Below are 17,365 nucleotides of genomic sequence, written 5' to 3'. Positions count from 1 at the left end.
AGCAAAGCTTGGGAAAAGGGACCTCCAAGCAACCCAGAGACATTGGGAACTTTATTGACTTGCTGCAAGAGCCATACATTGAAGGTTCTGAGGGCAACCCTTTGGAGTTGAACTATTTTTGAAACTGGCGGAACTACACCGGATGGTAAGACTACCTGAAGCCAGTTTTGGTTTGTATTTCTTTTTGAACCACCATTTTTCTTTAAGAAGACACCACAACACATGTTGTCTAAGAGTGAGGGCAAGCATAGGTTTTGACACATACATACTTTGGTTTGTGACTTATGGACATCGATGGCCCTTGGAACCCTCAGTTGAGGGAACAACCCCTTTAGAGTTGGGATCAGTTTGGCATTACAGCAACCCAAGAAAGTTTTTCAGTGAAGCTTTTCAAACTGTTACTTTTGAGTCTGTCTCTCTCTTGATACCATGCCTGCCTCACAATACCAACAACTTTTAGCAATGCTTTGACTCTGGGGGGGTCATGTTTCATATTCATATAACAACTATTATTGCTAGAAGCAGAAGGAATATGTCATGCTACAGTTGCTATAAACTAATTACATTCATGTTCTATTTTGTAATTAAAAGGGACTGTACGGTACCAGGCATAAGAGTGGGTGGTGGATAACATAAAACATATTTTTCCTTCGAACTGCACCATTGCTCAAATATACTGTAGGGCGAGTGGATAGCTCAGTGAGTTAAATGCTGAACTCTTGACATGTTCCAGCCTGTTTGAATCTTAGCAGGGCGAATCAGCCCTTCATCCTTTAGAAGTGGATAATTTGCGTTTCATTACATTTGGTAGTTTAACACCCATCGTTACAGTGCTTAGAAGGAGGAGGAGGAATCAGGAATGTGTTTATTGGACTTGTATATGGCGCCTATACACAAGACGAGGTGGAGGGGTGGGGGAGGGCAAGGTAGGAAAACAAAAAATTGTTATATTGGCCTTGTCACAATTCTACCGTGCAAGTGCATGACAAGGTGGTAAGTGCAGGGGGTAGAGGGAGAAGTGCAGGAGTGGGGAAACGGTGGGCAAGTGCTGCGAGGGCCAAGTCGGCAAGTGCAAGGGATAGGGGAGGTGAGTGCGGTCGACAGGGAGGACCAGGTTGGACATATTCCGGGAAAGAGAGCCCAAGGGTAAGTGCTGGCAAAGAATAGAGAGGGGATTGGTAGGGGGTAGTCTGGTCCCTGTATGACTCCGAAGAGACCAGGCCCCAGTCGCAGCGGCCGAGTGAGCGTTAGCACGGGAGGTGGAAAGGGAAGAAAGAGGAAAGACTTGAGGAGGTTCTGGAACTTAAAGAAAATCCAGCTCATGTCTGATGGGGCAGGGAAGCTGTTCCAGAGGGAGGGACACGCTGAGGAAAGGGATCTACCTCCCACAGTCTGCTTGCAGAAACGTCTGTCCTGCAGAGAGTTGGAGCCAGAGGACTGAAGGGCTCTGGCCAGGAGGTATTTAGAGAGGGAAAGCTGGATGCAGAGCGGCCCCAGGCCCCAGACTGCCTTGGTGGATGATGCAGTGGGTCTTGTGGTCACCGGGAGCCAGTGAAGAGATTTTAGGGCTTGACGGATACAGTCCCTGCGCTTCAGACCAAAGATAAGTCTCACAGTCCTATTCTGGATCAGTTGAAGGGAGCAAAGGGAGGAAATGGGCAGATTGAGGAAGAGGCTGTTGCAGCAGTCCAGCCTACAGAGAACCAGGGCTCTGGAGACGTTGCTCTTTTGTGGAAAGGTGAGGAAAGGTAGAATGTCCCTGAGGGGGTGCATCTGAAAGTTGGACTTCTTAGGAAGCTCCGTGATGTGTGGAGAGAAAAAGAGAGGAGTCAAAGATGATTCCAAGGTTTTCTGCATCACGAGTGGGTGTGGGTAGGTTACCCAAGGAGTCTGGCCAGAGTGTGGGGGGAAACTGGGAGCAGGCGTCCCAGTGAGAAGGATGTCCGTCTACTGGCATTTAGGTGGAGATCCTTGGCAGTGCACCATGCCTGAATAGCAGTCAAGCAATCGGGTATGAGGGAGGAGGAGGAGGTAGCTGATGGCAGCTTGAAAGAGAGCTGTGTCTCATCTGCATAACACTGAAAATAAGGGGAGAAGGTGGAGATCAGGTGGGCCAGAGTGGTTAGGTAGATGTAGAAAAGCCATGGCAATAGGATAGAGCCCCGAGGGACGCCACAGGTAGAGAGTGAGGTGGAGGACAGAAAAGGCCCCATTTGCACTTGGGGTGGTCTGTTTGAAAGGAAAGAGGTAAGCCATACCAGTGCCCTGTCCTTGATGCCTAGTGTATCATGGACACGGTTTGAGGATGGAGTGGTTGACTGTGTCAAAGATAGAAGAAGGATTGAGGAGGCTCAGAACAGAGTTTGAGTCCAGATTAGAGATTGGGTCTCCCCGGGTGTTCAGGGGATCAGTTTCTGTGCCTCCGGAAGCCCTGAAACCAGACTGGTGGTCATGGAGGCAGCTAGCCACTTCGGTGTGGAGGGTCAGTTGGACGATGACCAGCTTCTCCAAGAGTTGGCCCAAAAAAGGGGTGATGGAGATAGGGAGATAATTAGCCGAGCAAGAAGGGTCAGCAGATGGCTTTTTTAGGAAAGGGTGCACAAGAGTGTTTAAGAGGTTGTGAGAACCAGTCATTGGCATACGAGTTGATGCAGGGGTCAGCCAAGGCTGGGACGAGAGAGGTGATATTGTCCTTGATGGTTCTGGAGGAGCTAAGGGCACCTTTTTAGGGGAGACTTTCATAGAGCGGATGACTCTAGAGATCTCTGGTGCAATGGGAGAGAAGGCGAGTGTAGGGGGTGGGAGAGGGCAGCCAAGGGAGGCTAGAAATAGGGATAGGGAGGGGGATGGGAGCAGAAGAACAAAAGAACAGGATATACAGAGTTTGAGGGTAAGTGGGCGGCCAGTGCTGAGCAAAGGGCCTGGGATGGAGGAGGAAGGGAGGAGACTGCAATAGGATTGGCAAGTTCCTTGCAGATTTTAGAGTTCAGCCGTGTTATTGATGGCTCCAGAGATGTGGGCTTGGACATGAGCCCTCTTCTTGGAGCAGATGGCGAGACGATATTGCCTTTGGAGTAGGCGGCAGGCCAGTTTGGCATGGGATGAGCTAGATGCCTGCCACTCTGGCTCTGCAGCTTTGCACTTGCTTTTCAAAGCAGTCAAGTTGGAGTCATAGCAAGAGTTGCATTTGGAGGCAGGCTTCATGTGGATCCTTATGACCGGAGCAAGGATGTCCAGGGTGTTAGAGATAGAGAGATGGAGGTTAGATAGAACAGAGTCAGAAGGAGAGTAAAATGAAGGGTGCGGAGGAGGGATGAACATGCAACGACTGACACGCTTCATCGGTCAAATGACTGAGAAGGAGACTGGCAGCAGAGGTAGAGGAATCAGGGGACAGGGGAGGTCAAGGTGGGAAGAGAGGAGAGAGTGGTCCGACCAGGAGAGAGGGCTAGTAAGAGGGTTGGAGAGAGGGATGTCAGTTGAGATGAGAGCATCCAAGGTGTGTCCTGCAGAGTGGTTTGGACCAGAGGGAAGAGTGTCACAGAGGTCGCAAAAGAGAACAGTAGCGATAGCTGGAGAGTCGAGATAGTCCCCAAGGAAGATACGTTTGGGAGAGCAGGCAAGAAGAGAGTAGGACAAGTCAACCCATTCTGAGAGGAAGAGAGGTTGGTCGTGGGGGCCTGTAGATGGTGGCGAGAGTTAAGAGAGAAGGTAGGTGAGACGGAAAGTCTGCAGACTAGGCTTTCAAAGGATGAATAGGTTTGAGTGGGGATGATGGAGGCAGGAACCCACTCAGGTCAGATCAGAGCTGCACCACCACCAGGCTTGTAGGGCCTGGGATTGGACAGGATCTTGTTGAAGAGAGATGGAAGACGCCTGTAAAGGAGAAGGTTGGACGGAGAGTCCTGGGCCATGATGGTGCCATTATGATGGACATTAATGGCGCATTTGGAAGATGCAAAGTGAGCCAAGAGCACTTCCCATCTGGTGCCACCGGTAATGGGTGAGGAGGAGAAAGGGGAGAGGACAGAGACCATATGAGGAGTCCATAAGTCAGAAGAAGGAACAGAAAAGCGAATGTCAGTGATCGATGTAGGCATCTGCAATGGGCAGACCAGGGATGGAACTTGGGAGTGCCTTTATGAGTTTGTTCCTTCTAGACTTTGGGAAAGATGGAGGAAAGGTGATTGAGAAGCAGTTAGAAAAGATAAGAGACACAGAGATCACCATGGGGCCAGACAAATAAAGAGGGGGGAATCGGAGAATAGTAGGGGAACGGGTCAGATGCACTCTGCAACAATAGAATCTCACCAGGCAGCCAAGCAGACAAAATCAATGAACACAATGGAGAAGCCCCAATTTACATATCATGAACAGATTGGAAAGCACACCTAAATTCGACTTTTGCCAGAAAGAACTAAAACGCAGTACAGAAAAGGTGGATGCACACCAGAGAATAGAAGAGTTTTGTTATTTGCAACTTTTGTGAAGGAAGTGTTATGCATACAAATGTGATGATCTATCAACTAATTTGCTGAATGCGATGAAATGTAGGCCACAGTAACATCAAAATCAGGGGTATTTTAGCATACCCCAAATATAGGCCTACAGTCATAAAGCAATCAAGCTGACACTAGATTGGAAGGCTGGGTAATCCTGTCTGCCTTTTTTTTAAAAAATTTGTTTATGGTTCAATTACAAAATGTAGAACCTTTATAAAAAAATGTTAAAAGATCGATAAGATATTTACATTTGCATTTACATTTACATCCTTATCCTAGTAAAATAAACTTTACATCATATTACATTACAGCTTAAAATGGATGTATCACATCTAAACAGTTAATATCCTCTGGTTGTTAAAACTGAGAAGCTCTTTTTCTATAGGTTTGCACAGTCTAACCAATTCAAATACAAGGGGTTTATGCGTACCTTGCATCATTCGCGCCCATAAAAATTGAAGACAATCCTCATATTCAATGTTTACGAATTTCATCTATCGATTGGTTCTCATTGATTTAAAGTGAGGACAATCAAGAATGAGGTGTTTCATAGTTTCAATGGGTTCATTGCATAAAGGGAAACGACATTTACTTTGATTTTCTCTTTGTCGTTCCAATTTGAGGTTCTTTCCCTAGTGTGATATATGTTAAGCCTGTACCATATGTACGCGTTTCTGGTGTGATTGCATGGAAATAAAACATGATCAAATCTTGGGATACGTTGTTTGACAAATGCGCCATAGTCTTTTGTAAGTAGTTATTCTTTCTATTGTTAGATGCCAGTCCTGTTCAAAGAGCTTCTTTTTGGCATTACCTGGGCGCTGGTAGACATCTTCAATGGTAATACACAGAGCATTCAATAGATGTTGCATTTTAAGATGGTATTGGTTAAAGGAAGCCAAAGTGGAAAAGTCCAACATGCTTTTCATGTCTTCATATAATGAATTCTTTGGAGGGAAATGGATTTTTGCATAGCTAGATAGCTGTCTCCATTTCCATCGTCCAGATAATGCCACAAGCCCAAACTCATGACGTATTACTGCGTTTGGTAGGGACATTGGTAGATGCATTGCAGATTTTATTAGTGACCCCTGTATAGAATCTAGGATTTCACTCAAGTCGCATAGACACATGTCAAGGGAGTACAAGATAACACTTTCAATGTTTAATGTCAAAAAATCAATCATCAGTGTTAATGAAAATTTGCAGTATTTCGAATGGATCCTTTTTAGTTGGGACAGAAGGGGTCGCATCTTATTTTTAATTAATTCTGTCCATGTTTTGAGCTGAAAGATTATATCCCAGATAAATTGCGCTAGTAATACTTGAGATTTGGGTTTTCATAATCTGCCATTGGTATCCCTTACTATTTTGTTTAGTGCCAAATTTCATGATGGCCGTTTTTGCAGGTTTTGGAGTCAGATTGTGTGCGACTGCAAATTCCTCAAATAGTAGAAGCTTTGTTTGCAGCCCAGCCGGAGTAGGATCGAAGACGATATCATCTGCAAATGCAACCCATTTCAGGCGCAACAAGCCAATTTTGACAGAGAACAGGTTCCTATGTTCCCATTCCTTATCAAGGTCAGACAGATACAGATTAAAGAATGTTGCCGCAAGGTTGCAGCCTTGCTTAAAACTAATAGATGTTCTGATTGGCTCGGTAGTTCTGCCATCAACTGAGATTTTTATTTTATAGGAAGTGTTAGTGTGAAGTTTGATAAACCAGTAGAGTAGTACCATAGGAATTCCCATGTTCATCTTATTCCACAAGAGATTTCGTACGACATTATGAAATGATGATGACATATCTATCATGGCTATATAAACAGGATAGGAATTCTTTCCACTTGTACCTGCTATCACATGAGCCATAATAGCAGCATTCAAAGAAATACTCATACCCTTCCTGAAGCCTGTTTGATATTTCGAGTAAAGGTTGTTCTTCTCAATGAATTTTTCGAGATCGTATAGAAGCAAAATTGCAAATAGTTTGGCATCCGTATCAATTAAGGAAATGGGTCGATAATTCTGTGGTAAAGTAGGGTCGCCCTTTTTGAATATTGGCACAATATTCGCTGATGCAGGAATGGTTCCAGTGTTAATGATGGCATCAAATTTAATTTTCAGAATTCCTGCCCAAAACTCAGGATCAGCTTTGTAAAGGCAGGTTGGGAGGCCATCAGGGCCTGCTGATTTAGAATAAGATATTCTTGAGATGGCCCATTTGAGATCTACCATTTACCATTCCAAGCGGGCGATCTTACTATAACATAGAAATACATCTGGTTCAGATTCGAATTTTATTGGAAGGTGAAATTTAGCTGTTATATAATCATGCCATGCATGCTCAGATATGCAGTTGGACATGGCCATCGCAACACTTTTATTGTCACTTATGATCGTGCGCCAAATTGTTCGAGTGTCGTGTGACGATATTGCTCTTAAATCACAATTCTCTCTATTGTATTTAAGAATACGAGCGTGTCTGAGATTCTGCTTATATACCTTCAGGATTTGTATCCGCATCTTCCGATGATCTAGTACTCCCAGACACGTTGTCCTAAATTGTCTGTGCCTTATTTTTCCCTCTTTTTAGAAGTTTACAAGTGGAATCAAAAGGATGGGGGTGATCTTTCTTGATGTACCTTTTCCTAAACAAAATGAGTGCATTATTGATCAGTTCGGAGTACCAATTGATTAGTGGCATTTCTATATTTAGTGTTTACGTGCCCTAGCAATTGCATTTTTTGCAAAACATGCCTGACGAATTGCTGGCACAGACCCTGACTCCATCTAATGAAAACTTGAGGGCGATCAATCTCCACCAGAGCCAAAGCTGGGTCAATGGCCAATAATTCACACTCCAGTTTCAGAGTACAGAAGATCCGTGCATGATCACTAGATAGTATGCGACTAGTGTGAAGAGTTGAGGTAAGAAGGGATAGGGTTCGAGTAACATATATGAAATCAATTGTCGATGTTTTGGTTCCCAGAGTCCACGTAATTTGTGATTTCATATCGTTATTCACAACCATATCCATATCCCAGTCACGTAGTAGCTCTCTGAATTTCACTCCTCTTCCACGTGATAAGTGGGAGGATTTTAATATTCCAAACTCGCTGGGGTCTCTGCAATTACAATTGAAGTCACCACCTATGATGATTTCCAGGGATTGATGTTTGCTGGATATGTTTTCATCCAGTTCATCCAGCATTACATAATCGTAGAAACAGCTGGGTTCCAATATAATGTCATTATTAGAATTGGAGGGTATTTTGACGAGTTAATATCCACAAGTACACTCAGTAAACTTGCAGATTCCCATATCCACTTTGACTGAAAATTAACAGAATTATTAATTGCAATTGCGAGCCGCCCAGACGGACGGCCTTGAAGAGACCTCTTTTGCAGGCATACAATACATGGTGAACCCCAGTATTAAAAAGGAGCCCATTTTCATTGTTTCCTGTAGTAGTAGGATCGTGGGTTGGTTCTCAAGGGAAAGTGATGAGTACCAACCCATGAAGTTAGCATAGCCACATGGGTTCCATGAGGGGACATTTAGTACAGTATTTTCAGGATGCTATGAGGTAGAGAGTGAGGTTTTGGACCCCAAAATAGCAGTAAGCATTGGTTCGAGCCATGGGATACGTTTTTGTTGTAGCTACATAATTCAGTAGCACATGTAAGTCCCGATCAACACTCCGATCGAGTTTTTGGACAGACTCTCCTGTCGGTGATGTCTCAGCAACAGCAGGATTAATGTATGCCAAGAAGTCATCGGCAGTTGATTCAAATTCAAAAGTAGATGGATTAAATCCCTGATTTTTTAACTCTGCTCGGTTAAACCAGAGGAATTTCAAAATGGTCTCAGAACTCAAGTAGCATATAGCTCTGAGGTTGTTATTCTGAGGTATGGATACTCTCAAAATATCCTCTGGTTTGACCATTCTCAATTGGGGTATTTGTGAGAACAAGGCCAAAATAAAAGATCGATTACTGTGCTTCCCAGCAGTAGAAATCTTGTATCCCTCAAGGACAATGAGGTAGAGTTTTTTTTTTATCCGCCTCGGATGGTTTCTCAAGAATTTTCTCTTCGATTCGGGAGGGGGACATAGCTTCCACCTTAACCATCTGCGGTGGAAGGGGTGGTAACACCTTAGTGGTTCAGCATTCAGAGAACCATCATAAAAAACTTTTCTTAGTATTTCAAGTATATCATGATGGGAATTCACTGCAGGTGGTTTCTCAGGGATTTTCTGTTCATTTTGGGAGGGAGACATAGCTTCCACCCTAACCATCTGCGGTGGAAGGGATGGTAACGCCTTAGTTAGTATTTCAGCATTAAAAGAACCATCGTGTAGAGCTTTCCTCAATATTTCAAGTGAGTCCTGTTGGGACTTCCCTAGGTCCTTGTTATTTTCGGGGAGAGATCTGCTAAGTGCGGGACCATGTATGAAGATGCAAATGTGGTTTTTACCGCCTCGCTATCAGATGGGAAGTTAATCCTAGGAGAGGCATGGGGTCCCATGACGGACTCATTGACTAGTGGGGGGGACCTTGCCCTTGCCCTTACCGTTTGTCGTACTTGGGGAATTGGCATTACTTGGACCGGGCACATTGTGTCTAGTTTGGTTACCTTGCCCTTACCATTAACCATATTTGAAGTATTGGCATTACTAAGGTCATTCATTTTTGAGCTTGTCTCTGAGCAACAAGGTGCCTCAGTGCATGCAGCACTATATGATTTTCTCAAGGAAAGATTGGAATCGTTATTGGTTTTGAGGTCGTTATTAGTTATAGGATGTTCGAGTGTAACATCTCTTCTGGTCATGCAACTTCTTCCGGAAATCGGAAAATAGTTGTTCAAATTTGGTTTATTATTTGGGATAGGGGAGGTTTCAGTCACTTTTTACCATCTATTCCGGTAGCTCTTGTTTCAAGAGTATCCAGAGGAGTTTTGACAGGTATGTTGGCAGGAGGAGACTTAATATTTGTCGATTTCACAGGTTCCATTGGTTTTTTAGAAGTGGATTTGATCTTTTTAATTCTAGGTCTGCCTGTCTAATATAGACAAACACTACGCACCAGCAGTACCTTTGTGAATATAGCAGATTGGAGAAAGTCAAAATGAACGTGAAATGAGGAAGGCTTCTGGTAGGGATTTCTTTTGGTGTTTTACTTGTCTCTGCAAAATGCACATATTTTGTCTGGTGAGTCTACGAGACACAAGCACATCAGTAATGTTTCTCAAACATTCTTTGTGCTGTACTTGACAGCACCATGGTTCCAGCTTCTGACCTCAGAGGGGGCTAAACTGGGCCAGACATTATGAAAGGGGACCAGTGCTCCCACTGGCCCTTCCTTAGAGATGCCACTGGTTATCCCTTCCATAAATAAACTTCCTGGAAAAGCTGCTGTGAGACATCAAAGGCTGGAATGTGGAAGAAGCAGTGTTATATCATTTTCTTTTTATCATTACCTTTTCAGATATTTTTAAACTTTACCTGAGTATTGCTTAGATCCTAGTGGCACTGTGCCTCCCAATGGCGAGAGGCTCTGGTACCATATGTACTATTTGGCTTGATGCAACGGTTTGTGGCAAGGAATTAACCCATATCTGACTGAAAGTGAGGAGTTCATAGAGTTCCAGGACCTGGCCATAAATGTACAGGGGGTACAAGCCCCTCAGGAACAATTAGGGAGAGTGGGCAGGTGATGTTCCTGTGGGCGGGGGCCGGGATCTCCATGGCGAACCTCTCAGCTGACTCCAAGGACGTGAAGAATACGATTTTCCCCTTGTGTTCCACTCTGAGTTTAGCCGGATACATCATTGAGTACCGTATGTTTTTCTTTCTTAAGGTGTTTTTTGCCGCTTGGAAAGGTTTCCGTAATTCTTGTACTTGTTGACTTGAATCTGGAAACAGTCTTGATAGTTGCTGAGCCCCATCTCAGGGAACCTTTAGCCCGTGCAGCCCGAAGCAATGTGTCGGTCACGATAATTAAAGATGCGGGCAATTATAGCCCTCTCAGGAGCCCCCAGAGGTGGTCTAACCGCCAAGGATCTATTAGCCCGCTCTACCATGAACATGTCTGTGACCGGGGGATTATCTAGGATCTCTCTAAGTAGCTTTTCCACAAACACCTCCATGTTGTCTATTGGTGTTGATTCCACAACCCCGGTAGCCCTAATGTTATTTCTTCTCGATCTACGCTCCAGGTCATCGTTCTTGACGACCTCCTTTTTGACTGTTTGCTGTAAAGAGGCCACCTCTCGCTGTAATTCCAGAATCTTATCCTCCCCAGCCCCAATCCTTTGCTCTGCCTCGGACATCCTGCCACACAGATTGTCAATTTGGATTGCTGAGACATCCACTTTACAAATGAGTGCGTCTATTTTCGCTCCCAGACTGTCCGTGCTGCCTTTAAGCGCCAGTAGTGTCTGATTAAGCATAGAAATGTCCAGCTGAGAGGAACCAGGGCCATCCCCCTGCTGTAAAGGGTCAGTGGGGGCATATTGATCAATCTTTGATTGCTTCTTCTGGTTCCACATACCTCGAGCGCCCCCTCAAAGTATTTGAGTTGGTTGCAGATGGAGAGGGAGAGGGGCAGGTCTCAGAGCCCCATGCAGAGGACCATGAAGCCCAGATGTAGTGGAGTGAACAAGAAGCAGTCCAATCCACACGATAAAGTCCTCTACGTTCTATGCAGCTCACAGCGAGGCAGGGGTCGAGGTGGGGACCGCCCCTGTCAGTCAGACACCGGCCACGTTGTGTACAGTTAGTATGCCTCAGCCAGGACAGACAGGCGCCACCGACACTGAGTTGGGCCTGTGGAGCACAGGGGCGCCACGCCATTCGCATCACCCCCACGGCGGCCGCCGTCCAGCCACAGTCTGTAGGTCAGGAGACGGAGGTCCGCAGAGCACCAGGCGGCCAATGCGAAATCCGGATATCCAGACATCAGGTGGCACTTTGGCGCTATTAGTCAGCAACCAGAATAAGTTACAGGGTGTCCCACCGCCTAATTCGCTGGATTGTGTCTGCCTGAAAGCTGTTTTCCAGGTGCCGCCCAAAATTATATCTTGAGGAATAGGATGGGTCCCAGACACCCCCTCTCAAAACATTGTCCCATAAATCCTCGATCAGCCAGCTCCATATGAAGGCTGAGGGAGCCGTACATAGCCCCAGCACAACAGGAGGAGGACTTTGTAATACAGTGCAGAGGGGGAGGTCCGGGAAGCAAGAGTCGACAGGCTAGTCGTGGGGGGCCCGGATGTGCCACTATCTCGCCCCTCCGGCCCCCCGACTCACCGCTGAATTGAGAGGCAGCGGGGCCCCCACCCCGTGTCCCGCTCGCCGTCCGCCTCCACAGGAGAGACCAGTGCAGGCACAGGAGCCCAGCGGCCGACCGAGCCCGAGAGAGCACACCGACCCCACGGTCCGCCCGGGCTGGCGCATCGGATCTCTGTCCCTGGCAGGAATGGCGGCTGCCGAGGGGGGGGATGGGATGGGCCGCTGCAATGAAGTCCCCAAAGCACAATGTTCGACTCCCCACGCCTCAAAATAACCACAAGAGATGCGGCAGGCACTCCGTCTGCTTCTGAGCCTCACACTGCCAGCCACACAGCCAAAACGATGAATTGAAAGTTATTCCCCCGAGCCTCTACCGGAGCACTCTCAGGGAGCGCCCATTTCGCAAGCCGCACAACAGCGCCCCCCGTGGACGAAATATTTAACTGGAGCAATGGTCCCTACTTTAGTTTTCCAGTAAAAAGCACGCCATGAAGCAACTCGATAATACAGGGTTCATCTCCATACTTAAAAAGTATTTAGGGTGACTCCTTTCAAAACCCTTGGCAAGCATCCAATCAAGATGTACAGTGTTATCTTCATGCAAAATGTAAGGGAAATAACACATTCATTCATGTAAATCGCAACCCATTTTTTCTCACGCTGCCGAGTCCAGCAGTGAACAATGCTGACCTTCGTCGGTCACACCCATTCATGTGTTAGGAGGATATTCTGTTGCACGACACTCCGAGCGCAACCTTGGACTTAGGACGTTGTATTCATTGGGGGGAGATCCCAACACTGATGGCTCAAATACAAGTATGGCAGGGAAGCTATTAGTTGAAGAACATTTTTGCTGAAACATGCATCAGGTAAGCAATGTTATGTCCTAATACAACCTATTATAAAGACCATTATATAAGTAGACACAATGTATGTCCCTTGTGATGGACTACTAGCAGGTACTTTTTCTTCCTCCAACAATGCCAATGAAGAAGGTATTGTCAAAAGTAACAATCTATGGCAAATATCTTCCTGAATAGTCTAAATGGCAAGTTAAACGCCTACCACAAAGCACCAAGAAAGCCAGTAAACCTTTTTTTTATGCAGCTATGAGGCCTAATGTCCAGATATGGCTGCTTTGGTGGGATGTACATGTATGTGTAGTTCAGGTCTCTTCCTGGTACTTCTGTCTGATTTTGAGTGTATGATCTAAGTATGTGTTGTTGCGTGAGTGGATGCATGCAAGGTTGGAGTGTTTTTCCAAAGAGAGCCCAATCTCCCTGGAAACGTGAATACAGATGAGTTAAACGTCCATACATCAGTCGCAAGTCGGACAAAAAGTCTGATTTCTTTAAAAAAAAACTTGCAGCAAGGCTCCAGAATGTGTCTAGAGGCATATAAAATAAAAAACGATTTTCAAAAAGGTAGCAGGCACCCCTCTCCAGGAAGAACATGCCATGATAACCTGTTCTGTGTTTTTTCCCCACTTTGAGAGTTTGCAGCCATCTCTTTTTGCTCACTGTACCTTTCACAGATGGGAAATACCCATTTGCATATCAGTCTTTGTCCCACCCATGTGGGCAGTCCAGCACCAAAATGCTATGGCAATTCCCTTCTGAACAAGAGTACCAACAGCAACCCCATACACGTGTTTCAGCCTTGTTGGGGCTCATTAGTGAGGTGGAGCTGTGCCTCTCTGAGCACAGTAGTGAGCAGGGAGTCCACATCTGGGTTCCTCCAGGTAACTCGGGGAGACCAACCCCAAGTTCCTTGCAAAACATTTTCAAAAAGGTAGCAGGCGCCCCTCTCCAGAAAGAAAATGGCATGATAACCTGTTCTGTGGTTTATTCCCACTTTGAGAGTTTGCAGCAAATCCCTTTTTGCTCACTGTACCTTTCACAGATGGGAAATATCCATTTACATATCAGTCTTTGTCCCACCCACATCGGCAGTTCATAACCGAAATACTAAGGCAATTCCCTTCTTAACAAGAGTACCAACAGCAACTCCATACATGTGTTTCGGCCTTGTTGGGCCTCATCAGTGAGGTGGAGTTGTGCCTCTGAGCACAGTGAGCAGGGGAGGGGTGCCAGCTACCTTTTTTGGAAAACTAAAATAACGAGATGTCCATATTTTCCTCCAAAACGTGAAATACCCTTTCGAGATTAAGCCAGTGGTTGTATTCCCCCAATATCCTAGTGTGTATTACATGTATATTTGTTGTTTTTCTCCTACAAAATGAAAGGCGACTTTATAAGAAGCTTTAAGTTTCAACTCGTTTTTATTTCATGAATCGTGCAATGATGAATAAAATGGGAATGAACAGAATAGAAGATTTGATTCATATATATCTTCATGCTATGGACAAGATTGCTGTTTCACAATGAAAAGACTTGCTGCAGGCACTGTCCTCTACTTTTCACGTTCCACTGACCACCACAGCCGGGGTAAATGCAGTGCCTGGCAACATGTCTTGTGGACAATAGTTTGCGTCTGACTTTCTGTGAGCCACTTCAGTATAGATACTAGAATCTGTCTGATTGGGACACAAAACTAGCATCACATAAATAACCTAGTGATACAAACAGCTCAGTGTTCGCAATGTATACAAATATGTTTATTGACAGAAAACTGGCTCACAATCGCCATTGTGCAGATATCATAATACATGAATAAGAATTCCCCACATCTCTCAGATCTGCTTAAAATAAACTCAATTTCTGCAAGAAAGAAATATAGATGTTGAGATTAAAGCATTGGAAAATGTAAACTGCAATGAAAAACTCCAACCGCTAAAACTATTGACTTTGCCAATGCTTGCTATTCTTGGTATTCAATGTAGCTAAGAGAGATACAGCCGTCAAATGGCACAAGAAGATACATACATTTTGCTCTCTGATATACTCACCTGCGTGTGTGGTATGGCAAGATGTAGGGTCTGCAAAGAAGTGATCTCTAAGAATAGAAGATGGACACAGGAGTTCTGGAAAATGTTAGTCCATTGGCGGGACTGTTTGGAACATGAGTCTGATGTCATACGGCCGTCATCGTTCTTTACACTGACGTAGTTAGTCTGTGGGGGTCAAGGAATTGAAATCGGGGGAATGGGGGAGGGGGGCTTCAACACATGAGATACTAAAGGGAATGGTTGACTTATGTACCACAATTATGTACATCTTCATAGGATTGAATGGAAAAGTCAATACAAAAGTTATATAAACTAAGTAAAATGAACCAATTTCTGGATGGAAGTAGAATAACAAGTTTAATTTCAATATTGTCCTTTCCAATATTCTAGGAGTCTGTACTGGCTGAAGAAATGTTTCCATTGGAGAATTCACCACTGCAGTCTCTAAACCGTTTGTTTTATGATGAACTTATAAAATCTGTACTAAAAATTATTGAGAAGTTGGACCTTACCCTTCAGAAACAGACTATTGGACAACAGGAGGTAAGGTTTTATTGTTTGTGAATGGATGGGGATGCACACCTGCTGTCTAGGATGGGTAGATGATGATTGGAAGTTCAGATCCAATGAAATCCCCTCACTTGCTTGTAAGGCACATCCAGTCTGAGCAAGTAATGTAGAACTATATGTGAACTGTTCAGCTGTGACTCCGTTTTGGATTGCGAAGTATATTGCAAAACTACTAAAACTGTTTAATGCTTTCATCTGACTTATTTTGTGCTTTGCATTCTGGTTTTGTCCAAACTGTTCGAGAATAGAATAAAATACTGAATGCGTGATTTGGCCGAATTTCAGCCGTTTTAAAAATCTGCACGCCTGAAAAGTTTGACAGATCACGCATTCAGTGCTGGGGGCTGCGGGGGTGTCCCCCGCAACCTTGCTCACTGTAACAGACCCAGCGATCACGTAAGTGAAAGGGAACAAGCGTTGCAGGGACACAGCGAGTCGGAATGCAAGGTAAGTAGTGGGGTGGAGGTGGGGGTGTGGGTAGGGGAACGGGTGTGTTGGGGGTGTGGGTAGTGGTTTGGTTGTGGCTGAGTCAGCAGTGTTCAGGGGAGAAAAGACAGAAGATTATTTCGAAAAAAATTATCTTTGGTCTTTTCTCCCTCGAACTGGTCTTTTCACCCTCGAACATTTCTAATTGGGTCTTTCAACCTCAATCCTTGCATTCTAGGGTTCATAACATTTCTCTGAATTTCATATAGGTTTGATCTGATCATCTGCATGTTACGGCCCCAACATAAAGAAAGGTCTTTTTGTCTTATTAGCACCCTTGGTGGGTGCGGCAGCCAATCGGGTTGCTCCAAACCAGGGCTGAATCTACCGCTTGAAGCCGGGGTTTGGAGCAACCAGAGTGCTCTACACACCTGGCCTCCATCTGGCGCTGCTGTGTTCCTGCCTCCTGCCACCAAATCCAGCCCCTCAACGCCCCCTCTCCTTACCTGAAAAGGGCTCCTCTGCCCGGGCCGTCTGCTTGGCTTCCTATTCAAGCAATGGAAATGGAATTTCTCTGAGCGGAGCCCCGCCTTCAATTTCCCTGGCAATCCTGACTCTCCCCAGCCACTGCTGTGAACGAAGCAGCATGGGCGTTTTTTTCCCCTTGAATAGCTATTAGCAGCTCAAGTGCTTGCCTCGTGGTGCTAATAGCAATATTAACGCGGTCTGCTTTTTCTTGAGCCTATAATTTGGTCCCTGAGCCATTACCGGTCGGTGAAGCCCACAGAACATGCTTTTATTGTTAATGTTAAAGGTATTTGTTATGAGCACTGTCACCACCGGAGTGGTCCCCAGGCGCTCTCATCGATCTGAAAAGGAGGGTGTGAAAAAGGAGGGAGTTGTGGGGGTGGGGGGTTAGGGTGTAGTGGGAATAGGAAAGTGAGAGTTGTGATGTCCTGTTGGCAGAATCAGTTAGGTTTGTACCATTCGCTGAGCTAAAGTGCGGTTTTCTGGTCGGTACGAATTCCCATGTGCTGCTGTGCCATGTTTTGTGGTGTTAGTCTCTTGTTGCAATGTGGTGAAGTACGTGTGGATTGCTGTGCAGAGAAGTGGTTGTGTGAGTTTCTGTATGAGAAGTGTATGCAGAGAGTTGAGGTTTTAGAATTGGGTTAGCAGGTATTATTGCTTAAATAACTGTTGCAAAGGAATATTGAAAACTATGGAAACTGTCCTGCCTCCTTTTTCAGGATTAGAAGCATTGTTTGAACAGGTTTTTAACTTAGTTCTTGAATAAGCACCTTGTCAAAAAGATCAGGTTTGATACCAATGGTATTGCTCAAATGTTATTTTATTTCACTCATTTTATTTGGAAGAGTACTGTTGGCATACTGTACTTCGAAGAAAGTTATCGCATTATGATACCGAGCACCAGAGGGGCAACTGTTTTTATTTGAATATCTCAATATTTTTAAGCATCTGCAAAACTTTGGTTATCCTGCAAAGCCCTCAATATTCAAAATTGATGTTTTTTGCCAAGGATTCCTCCCTTTTTAGGTAGCACCATGTACAACTGAGTACCTGACATCTTTAAATAGGTACCACAGGTCACTTGTATGACAGCATGACTGGCTCCGATGTAGTGTCAAGGGCGCTACTAGCACCT

General features: G+C 45.0%; 1 protein-coding gene across 1 annotated transcript in view; it reads left to right on the top strand.

Moving 5' to 3' along the window:
* PRKDC (protein kinase, DNA-activated, catalytic subunit) overlaps positions 1–17,365 on the top strand; it is a 3,362,625-nt gene that overhangs the window by 424,618 nt on the left and 2,920,642 nt on the right. Inside the window, exon 16 of the mRNA XM_069621025.1 lies at positions 15,097–15,249. Coding sequence (XP_069477126.1) covers positions 15,097–15,249 — 153 coding nt within the window. The remainder of the gene's footprint in view (positions 1–15,096; positions 15,250–17,365) is intronic.

Source organism: Ambystoma mexicanum, chromosome 5q (genome assembly GCF_040938575.1).
Source record: "Ambystoma mexicanum isolate Mex_15411 chromosome 5q, UKY_AmexF1_1, whole genome shotgun sequence".
NCBI classification, from domain to species: Eukaryota; Metazoa; Chordata; class Amphibia; order Caudata; family Ambystomatidae; genus Ambystoma; species Ambystoma mexicanum.
This window is presented reverse-complemented; position numbering and strand designations above follow the sequence as displayed.